Source organism: Drosophila suzukii, chromosome X, assembly GCF_043229965.1.
Source record: "Drosophila suzukii chromosome X, CBGP_Dsuzu_IsoJpt1.0, whole genome shotgun sequence".
Lineage (NCBI taxonomy): Eukaryota > Metazoa > Arthropoda > Insecta > Diptera > Drosophilidae > Drosophila > Drosophila suzukii.
This window is the reverse complement of record NC_092084.1, coordinates 31510938-31521777: the sequence shown is the minus strand read 5'-3', so window position 1 is coordinate 31521777 and position 10840 is coordinate 31510938. Positions and strand designations below refer to the sequence as shown.

The 10840-nt window shown below is 41.9% G+C and overlaps 1 protein-coding gene across 1 annotated transcript; it reads left to right on the top strand.

Annotated features, from left to right (window-relative positions):
- Nucleotides 1–9951: 9951 nt before the first annotated feature.
- On the top strand, nt 9952–10567 carry LOC139353426 (uncharacterized). The gene is made up of 2 exons (XM_070997610.1): nt 9952–10302; nt 10379–10567. Exons 1-2 carry the CDS (start codon nt 9952–9954, stop codon nt 10565–10567), a joined length of 540 nt encoding a protein of 179 aa, XP_070853711.1.
- Nucleotides 10568–10840: the final 273 nt, after the last annotated feature.

Genomic DNA, 10840 nt, shown 5'->3' with positions numbered 1-10840 from the left:
ACCATACTGCTGAACGCCTTCAATGGGCCAGTCTCGCTAGACGAAAAACTTCTACAACTGCAAGGTTCCTTCATAATAAAATACCGTAATTCAATCGTAACTACTGGCGAAACTTCTTACAAGTCAAGGGAAATCAACATGGTCGAACCAGAACCTCCGTAATTGCCACTAATGGGAGAAAAGACGAAGGTAGAGGAAGTTCTATCACTATAAATGTTACGGATCCGTCATCATCCTACTTCTACTAATAATAGCATCGATCACGGAACTCCTACGAAGACAGAAGTCAACGGAAAGAACATCGGCTTCCATTCCAGAAAAGCCTCCACATTCCGGACCTATACTCTACTACGTTGCGACCGAGGACAGTCGCGTTTAAGGAGGGAAGAGTTAACACCCAAAATGATATAAAGACCCAGACAAAAGTAGAAGAAAGCATTGATTGCACAATCAATGCCCCCAATAATGTTCACACGAACTAAGCCACGTGCGCTGAGCTTACATCTTTTGATAAGCGATCGTGGGAATGCAGAATAGCCAATTTCCAAAATTGACCGAACTCAGCCAATTGCATACAACAATAAGAATAACTTAAACGCATTGGCCAATGACAACTAAATTTGGTCAACAGCGACAGCGATGAAGAGCAGCAGCCAATGATAATAAAGAACGTTGGCAGAAACAGAAACAGCAGCAGCGGCAGAGACGGTGGCAGCGATGGATCGACGCGTAGTCATAATGAATAATTGTTTAGCTTAATTAAAATCAGTTCTTAAGTCCAGCTCGATAAAGAGAAGTTCGATATTTTTTAAATCAAAATAATACTCAAGCTTTTAACTGGCGCCCGAACAGGGACCTGATTAAAAGCCGCGAAGGATAACATGTAGCGCGTTTCGTGCAGTTCGAAAAAAAATTCGACATTTTGTTCAAAATAATAATCAATTTTTTAACTTATATATTTGTGTAAAAATATATTTTATTCTTATTCTTTGGATGGCACTACTTGAAATGTTTTTAAGAGAATTAAAGTGATTATGAAAAACAAATTTGTAACTAAAATTTATATTCTGTTTGTTTCTTATTCTTTTACCCTTGCAGAGGGTATTATGATTTTAGTCAGAAGTTTGCAACGCAGTGAAGGAGACGTTTCCGACCGCATAAAGTATATATATTCTTCATCAGCATCACTAGACGAGTCGATCTAGTCATGCCCGTCTGTCCGTCCGTTTCTACGCAAACTAGTATCTCAGTTTTAAAGCTATCGGGCTGAAACTTTCCCAAAAGTCTTCTTTCTTTTGCCGGATCGGACAACTACATCTTCTAGCTCCCATAGGAATAATCGGAAAAAAAATTACAAAAAAGGAACATCAGCAACCTGTGGAAAATGAGTGAGGAGATACCGAGACCAGCCCAGACACACACCCGCCGTACTAGTAACACGAGAATAAAACCTACTGTTACCATTCGAACCCTGTGTTTTCTCACTGATCTACGTGGCAGTCACGTCATATAAATTTGGTGGGACGATCACACAACCTTCTGAGCTAGCCGCACGAATGTCGTAACGAGCAGACCAAAAAACCATTTCGTTACAATTTATATATATTTATATTTTTTATTTATTTTTAAAATTATTTCATCTACTTTTAATCTGAACACTAGATATTGCACCTACACATCCCTTTGTCAGCGTTACACCCGTGTACAAATCTTTTAAATAAAATTATAATGTGAACAATGTCTTGGTAGAAACTTATTTAAAAGGGGAGCTGGTAAGCTGGAAGAGGGGGTCAGGAACAATGACCTAACTTTCGACTGACGACAATGACACTAGAGGATCGTATAGCACGGCCCGCGACGATCCATTTGGCACACGACGTGTGAAGGGGAGGGTATGTGGCCAAAACACAGTCCGATCCTGTTACGACCAAGCGACAGCTAAGCTTGTGGGGCAGTGTGGACAGAAGATCGACGAACTATTCATATTCCATACACTTCTCAGGCACGATACATTTTTTCCGTTATTTTGGAGCGGTTTCCAAAAGTCCAACCCCAAATCCGGCGAGCTTAGCCGGCAGCCAGCGTGCCTGCTCAGGGGCGACTCCCTCAGCCCAAGTCCTTCTCAGGACTAGGGTACTAAAATGCCGACGCAACATAGAGGGTGTTGTGTGAAAGCAATATACGAAGTATTGTAGCCATACATCCCAATCTGTTTTGTCAACTGAGATGTATGAGCAGATGAACTCAATAAGTGTTCTGTGGCCTCGCTCCACTGTACCTACAGTTTGGTGATGATGAGCTGTTGAAGACATGTTTTTGACATTACAATTTTTGCACAAGTCTACAATTATTAAATTTTTATATTCTATTCCCATGTCCGTAATGAACGTCTTCACTGGACCGTACTTTAGAATAAAATCTTCAAATATAGCTTTTGTTACTGTTTTTGCACTTTTGTTTTTAATTTGAATTGCTTCAAGGTATTTTGTTAAATCGCAGATTACGGTTGCTGCATATTTTTTTCCTTGTTCAGATTTAGGTAGTGGACCGATCATATCCACAATTACCCTGTCAAAAGCCATTTGAGGCGTTTCAGTTATAGTCAATGGTGTCTTTGTATGTTTGGTCGTTTTTGACTTCTGACATTTGAGGCATTTTCTTATATAATTTAATATGTCTCGTGTCATATTTTTCTAACAATAGTGTCTTTTTAATTAAGCTAATGTTCTAGCTATGCCTGTATGACCTCTTTGTATTGGATCGTCATGGAATGTAAACACTATTTCTTCTTTTTCCTTTTCATTATTTGATAATAGGATCACCGGCTTGAGTAGCGCTTCTCTTGGAGATTGTAATATTTTATTGCCCCTTATTTTAAAAGATTCTATTGATATAGTGTCAAAGATCTTTTCGCTCGGTGCCACTTTGAGTTGGCTGATATTAAGTATACCGGCTTATTTTTCAAGCCTTTGAAAGAACTGACCTAAGTCGAGAATTCCATTGGTGTTCATATCGCTAACGTCAATTTCTGCTATAACTTTTTCCCCATGTTTTAGTAAACATAGTGAATCCATTATTCGCAAGGTCACTACTTTTCGTACCTCATAATTTACAATGACTTCGTATACGTTCGGCTGAGAAGCTTTCTTAAGATTTTGATTTTGCAAATCTACTTTTTGCTTTTTCTTTTCCTGCGCAGGAATTTTTCTGTTTACTTTGATTTCTGGTAGTGACTTTGAGAATTTTATTATTCGATTGAATATTTTCCAAGTCCGCGATAGTAATTATTGATAGCTCATCGGCTACATACATAATTATCTTTGCTCTTTAGGTACTCTACTGTTAAATTATATTCCTCTAATTCAAGTCTAATGCGTGTTAGTTTGGAACTGGGACTTACCATTGAAAATAGGTAGGGAAGTGCTCTGTGATCTGTTTTGACAGTGAAGTGTCTATCTAAATATATGGTCTGAAATGTGTTATTGCCCAATGAATAGCTGATAGTTCTTTTTTTGTTGTTCTTTTGTTGCTTTCGCCTATTGTAAAAGATCATGATGCGTATGCTACTGAAAGCTGGAGTGCATTTTTGTTTTGAGTGTTACGGCGTTCTAGTGCCCTAGATCTGAGAAGGACTTGGGCCGAGGGAGTTGCATCCTGAGCAGCCACGTAGCTGCCGGCTAAGCTCGCCGGATTTGGGGTGGGTCCTTTGGAAGCCACTCAGCCTCCAACATAAAGAGAATAAATTTATCGTGCCTGAAAAGTGTATAGAATATGTAAAGTTCGTCGGTCTTCTTTCCACACAGCCCCACAAGCTAAGCTGTCGCTTTGTCGTAACACGATCGGGTTCTGTTGTAGTATGTTCACATATCGAATGCACTCACTACTCAGTGTTATGCATTAATATTATTACCCATACATTTTAGTACTTGGACGGAACATGTGTATACAAATCCAAGTTCCAAACTTTCCCTCAAGTGCCCGGTTATATGACCGCCATTGAGTGCAATGGCACTGGGAAATGCTGTGTCCGCATATTTGACATGCGAGATGGTTCTGTCACCATGCGAACATAATACCTTCTCTATGTCAAGGCGGTTCTCGCCCTCCTTTACTTATTTACACATTTATACATAAACACTGACCGCTTCTCTGCTGGCGTCAACGGCGACGCAGCTCCGCGGCCACTAGCTTTAGGAATAAATGTAAAAAGGACTCAAAAATCATTAAATAAAGAGAGCTCAAGAATTTAACACCCAAATCTGCTGCCTGTGTTGTAATTGAAAAATGCCACGAGGGAGACTATTTTAAAAACACTTATTAAAACTAAACTACCGGAAACCTTAAGGGTTATTACATGGCGACCGTGACATGCAATCCGAAAATTGTAGGACCTCAAGAGATTGCAGGACAAAGGACAACCAAGTATTAAAAAAAATTGAAGAAAAGTCTGATGACCTGGCGGAAAATCGGACTGGAGGAACGGAAAAATCTGGAGGCCAATGGAAAAAACTGATTGAGTAGAGATGGAGTTATGGCTAAACGCGGGGGCGTAAAGAATGAAATAGATGAAAGAGTAGCGCACGTAAAGTGGCTATTGTTTAAGAAACAACCACCAACCCCCTGGGCAACTGCTCAAAAACTACAAGATGAACTTGATTTTTAAAATTCAAGTCTCACGCAAAAAAGCCCCTAACTCCAGCTCACTCAGCCATAAAATTTATAAATACGACAATAACACCTCCTCTTCCGAATGCGGTCCCAAAAAGAGAGAAAACGTGCCCGAAAAACTGCCCTGGACCGCTGGAAAGCCCCTTCTGCCAACAGACCTGTGGGGGAAAACCAAAACGAAAAACCTGAAATCAGCTCTCCCTTAAATGGGTTTCCACAAAATCATTGTTGGGGCGGGGTGGCTTGATCGCTGAAATTGGAAGAACGAATTCACAAGAACGAAGGTACGAAAATCACGGGAGTACATTGGGGTTTTTACGCGACGTGCGTGGGTGTTTGTTGTCACTTTTGTCGCTCCAGAGCGGAGCGGTGACTCAGGGGAGAGATGAAGAGGGAGTGCAGCGAGCAGAGCGAGCGCGCGACAGGTAGACATCTGGATAAAACTGCCGCTCGACACTGCCTCCAGAAACTAAACACCATTTCGGCGTGAACAGATACTATTATATTTCGGTTCAAATTATAATTTTATTGAAAGGATTTGTGCACGGGTACATAACGCTGACAAAGGGATGAGATTTATGTGTAGGTGCAATATCTAGTGTTCAGATTAAAGGTAAGGTAAATAGTTTAAAAGACAATACATATATATGTTCCTTAAATAGTTGTCTAACTATTTATTGTGCAAGTTATCCAACCCGTGAAACGTTTCCACTTATGCCCACTGTACTTAGTGTTACACATTAATATTATTACAAAGACACAAATCCAAGTCCCAAACAGTTCTTCAAGTGCCCGGTAATATGATCGCCGTTGAGTGCACTGGGACTGGACAGTGCTGAGTCTGCATATTTGAGTCCATGCGATTAAAAGTTGCTCTGTAACACCAGGATCCACTTTCTGCCAGCTGGCGACAGAGTGTACGGCGGAACAGCACACTGCGAATCCAACCCAAGCGAGCTTTGCTCAAAATCCGGGAGTCTTAAATGAGGGCATGAAAGTCGAAGAAAATTCCTTCCACACCTGTGCTGATGTAAATTTTACCAACGAAGATTGCTCTGACGCACCCCCTTAATTAAAGACGCCTTTTTGAAAATGCTTAAAAGCAGAAGAAGGCCTTTGCAGACCCCAATGAGGCTCTACCCTATAATAGCTCAGTAGTAGCCACTACAAGAACAATAGATGAAGAGCCCATTTATGCCAAATTGTATCCGTACCCCATGGGGGCGGTCGATTTTGCTAACAAAGAAATTCCGAATCGGTTGAGCAACGGCATAATCCAAAAATCGGTGTGTCCGTACAACAACCCAACATGGGTAGTAGAAAAAAGGGCACCGATGAGATGGGTAAAAAGAACATGCGATTAGTAACTGACTTTCACAAACTTAAAGAAAGTAAGGTATCTGAAAAGTGCCCCATCCCAAATATCTTCATGATATTAGAAAACTTGAGCATGGCAAATATATTACGACATTGGACCTTAAATCAGGTTATCATCAGATCATGCTCGCAGAACGCGATGGTGAAAAAACTTCCTTTTCAGTGAACGGGGGGAAATATAAGTTTCGCAGACTAACTTTTAGCCCAAAAAATGCAGCCAGAACAAATTGGCTAAGTTTGTTACGTATATGTGGATGATGCGATTATCTTTTCGGAAAATTAAGAGTCTCATGTCACACACGTTGATTGGGTTCTGAAGAATTTTTATGAAGCAAACATGAGATTGTCCGTTCCAAGTGGACCAACATGCCATAACTAAATTATTCTGATTTTGAAAACTGAAGAGAACAGACGTGTACTTTTAATGAAATATACACTAACTGATATTTACTGATAGTTAACTCGCGCTCATCTGCATTGATCTCACTTATCAGCGACTTACTAGGGCAAAAAGATTCGCAATCCAAATAAGAGAAGTGATTGCTGATTTAGGATCGGCCGAGGGCGGCCTTAACTTAGAAGGGGGAGTGGTTAACTGTGGTCAGCCAAGCCAGACTCATTGGCCACATTAACGTCAACAACATCGCTCCGGCCAAATGGCTGACCAAGCAATGGGTTGGATGCTTGTGCACAGACGGCGTGGCCGTTGTGAGCTTCTGTTAGTTATAAGCCAATTCCTTATGTTAAGTTCTGTTTTTGATTTACTTAAATAAAGAACTTGTGCTCATGAACATTACTCAAATCACCGCCGTTATCATATTTTCAATACCCTTACTGAGCTGAAGGCCAGGGGCATAGACAGGCAGTTACCCTCTCACCGTAATCCTTGATTGGCAGCACACTGATACTTCACAGTACCAGTCTTCCCGACCCGCAGGCGGCACCCTCTTTCCCGCGGGTAACCATTTCCAGTCTTCCCCGAAGCTAGGTGGCGCAGCAAGTGGCACCCTCTGAGCCAGCAACAGCAACGTATAGACGGCAGCCACCCGGCCACAAACATATAATTAATTTATATATATATATCCGTGCATCATGGTTACCACCAAATCTTTAGCAAGAACTATTAACAAAAATCAATATTTGAATATTTCCCTCTGAGCGACGTTTGTAGTCGTGAATAGTCAGCGTTTTGTGTCCACATTAATAGGTGGTAAATTCGATACTCTCCACTAATAAAAATAATTGTCAGTTAAATTAATTTAATTTGCTTAAGCCGATACTATATTACTCATCCACGGCGCACGCCCATATATTACTCAATAAATTTATAATGTGAAAAACCATTCAAAACCAAGTTGGTCAAGAATAATGACATAACTTTCGACGGATAACCTTGACAATAGGGGATCGTATTACACGGCCTGCGATGATCCATTTGGCACACGCATGTGTGGAGTGGAGGGAATACGGCCCGATCGTATTGAGATTAAGCGAAAATCGTGCCTGGACGACGCCGTGGATGAAGCCCGAGCATGGAAGCTCTGGGTTCCCGTCGAGCTGCGACCCGATTTAATCTGAAGAGCACATCATGCCATAACCGCAGGGCTGGGGTGTTGCACAAATCACTATTTTTTACTATTGGCCAGGGATGGCTGCAGATGTCCAAAAAGTAGTGGAGTGCGAGGTCTGTAAGATCACCAAGACCGCCAACAAAAATAACCGACCACCCATGGGAGAACAGCGGGTTACGGAGCGGGCTGGCCAAAGGTTGTTCATCGACTTTATGGGACCATACCCGAGGACCAAGGCTGGGAACTCGGTGATTTTTTTATGCCTAGACCATTTCTCCAAGTTTGTCTGGCTGCAGCAGATGAGACATGCAGTAGCTGCAGAAGTCATCAAATTCCTTGAGACCAAAATTTTCCATCAATTTGGAGTCCCCGAATTTGTAAACTCAGACAACGGCAAACAATTTGTGTCTCAAATTTTTGGCGAGCTAATGACCCTCTACGGTATTCGACACATAAAGACTGTACTTTACTCCCCGCAAGCGAACGCGGCTGAGAGGGTAAACCGATCTGTACTCCAAATTTTGCGAGCAACAATTGCCACTGATCAGCGAAACTGGGATACCCAACCGAATAGAGTGTGCCCTTAGGAATGGCCTACACGAGTCAATAGGCATGGAACCATATTACGCCATGTTCGGAACGCGGATGGTTACCCATGGAACAGCTTATCCGATTCTACGAAAACTGGGGGGAATACAGGCAGGAGATCCACAGATAAGTCTCCCAGACAAGATGGAACTTATCCGACAAAAAGTGACCCAACGATTAAACCGAACTCATGAACGCGCAGAAAAGGCATATAACACCCGTAGCAAGCTCGTAGAGTTTTCCGTAGGACAAGTTGTCTATAGGAAAAACTACAAGCAGAGTAACAAATCTAAAGGATATAATGCCAAGCTTGGCCCGAATCGAATTCGCTGTGTTTTACTCCAGCGTAAGGGCAAAGCGCTATATGAGCTGGGCAATGCAGTGGGGAAAAGTGCCTAAACCTCTGAACGTAATCCGACGACTCCAAAAGGCGACAAACTCAGAACTGCGGGATTGCACTAATTGATAGAAGCTCCCGATCACATGATTGGTAGAGCAGTCATCAGAACTACCCCGGTTCTGCTATAAAAGCAACAACCAGGGACCGACCAGTCACCAGACATGATGCAGTCCTCAAACACTTACAACCAAGCCATCCGAGCTGCCCGCCGGCTTCGTCGGCTACAGGTTAGGTACGGGGACCAGGCATCATATCTGGCGCTCCTCGTCGAGTGGATGAACGGGCTTTGCCATAGCATCCACTTGAACGAGGACCATATCCAGCAATGCTGGATACACAGATACCAGACAGAAGATGAAGAACTGGCAGCTGAACTCGAGCAAGACCCGGCACCGGAGCCGAGATGAGGAGGAGGACCAAAACCAGTTGCTCCGAGTTCAGGAGCAACTACAAAGGAGCCAAACACACATCGCCCGGATACAACGGGAAACATGGAAAATGAGCCGGCGCATGAACCGCGCGGTCAGAAGACTTTACCTTCGAAAGCCCTCAACTTGGTATACAAAACTTAGTAGATTAAATCATTGTAAATAATATAAAATGTTAAACAAATAAAAATAAAAAATAATAAAAAAAAACAACAAAAAAAATTCTTATACTTTTAATATGTTTTTCGTCGGGAAATTGGAAAACTTTTCACTTTTCAGCTGAAAACACTCACCTATTTTGTTCTCAACTTTTTAACTTTTACTCACTTCTGATTTTTTTTTTTTGTATATTTATATATTATTTTTCATTAAAGCTATATTATATATTTTATTATGAGCCATATTTTTATTTACAGGTATAAATATGTATGTATGTATGTTTCCGTGCGAGGCCGGAAAGCTTTTCTTTTTCAGCATATATAATAATAACATAATAAATAAGTACAATAATTAAATAATAAAATAATAAGCCCGACTAGCTCTCATTATGAGCCATATTTTTATTTACAGGTATAAATATGTATGTATGTATGTTTCCGTGCGAGGCTGGAAAGCTTTTTCTTTTTCAGCAATAAGTATTTTTAATAAAAAAAGTATATATAATAATAACAAAATAAATAAGTACAACAATATATAAGCCCGACTAGCTCTCCCGAGACTGGATTACGCCATGTTCGGAACGCGGATGGTTACCCATGGAACAGTCTGATTTTACGGAAGCTAGGGACTATACAGGCAGGAGATCCACATATAAGTCTACCAGACAAGATGGAACTCATCCGACAAAAGTTGACCCAAGGATTGAACCGAACTCATGAACGCGCGGCCAGGCATGGCTGTATATGTCCAAAAAGTAGTGATGGAATGCGAGGTCTGTAAGATCACCAAGACCGCCAACAAAAATAACCGACCACCCATGGGAGAACAGCGGGTTACGGAGCGGGCTGGCCAAAGGTTGTTCATCGAGTTTATGGGACCATACCGGAGGACCAAGGCTGGGAACTCGGTGATTTTTTTATGCCTAGACCATTTCTCCAAGTTTGTCTGGCTGCAGCAGATGAGACATGCAGTAGCTGCAGAAGTCATCAAATTCCTTGAGACCAAAATTTTCCATCAATTTGGAGTCCCCGAATTTGTAAACTCAGACAACGGCAAACAATTTGTGTCTCAAATTTTTGGCGAGCTAATGACCCCCTACGGTATTCGACACGTAAAGACTGTACTTTACTCCCCGCAAGCGAACGCGGCTGAGAGGGTAAACCGATCTGTACTCCAAATTTTGCGAGCAACAATTGCCACTGATCAGCGAAACTGGGATACCCAACCGAATAGAGTGTGCCCTTAGGAATGGCCTACACGAGTCAATAGGCATGGAACCATATTACGCCATGTTCGGAACGCGGATGGTTACCCATGGAACAGCTTATCCGATTCTACGAAAACTGGGGGAATACAGGCAGGAGATCCACAGATAAGTCTCCCAGACAAGATGGAACTTATCCGACAACAAGTGACCCAACGATTAAACCAAACTCATGAACGCGCAGAAAAGGCATATAACACCCGTAGCAAGCTCGTAGAGTTTTCCGTAGGACAAGTTGTCTATAGGAAAAACTACAAGCAGAGTAACAAATCTAAAGGATATAATGCCAAGCTTGGCCAGAATCGAATTCGCTGTGTTTTACTCCAGCGTAAGGGCAAAGATCCGCTATAAAAGCCACAGCCGAGGGCCGAAAATTATCCAGACA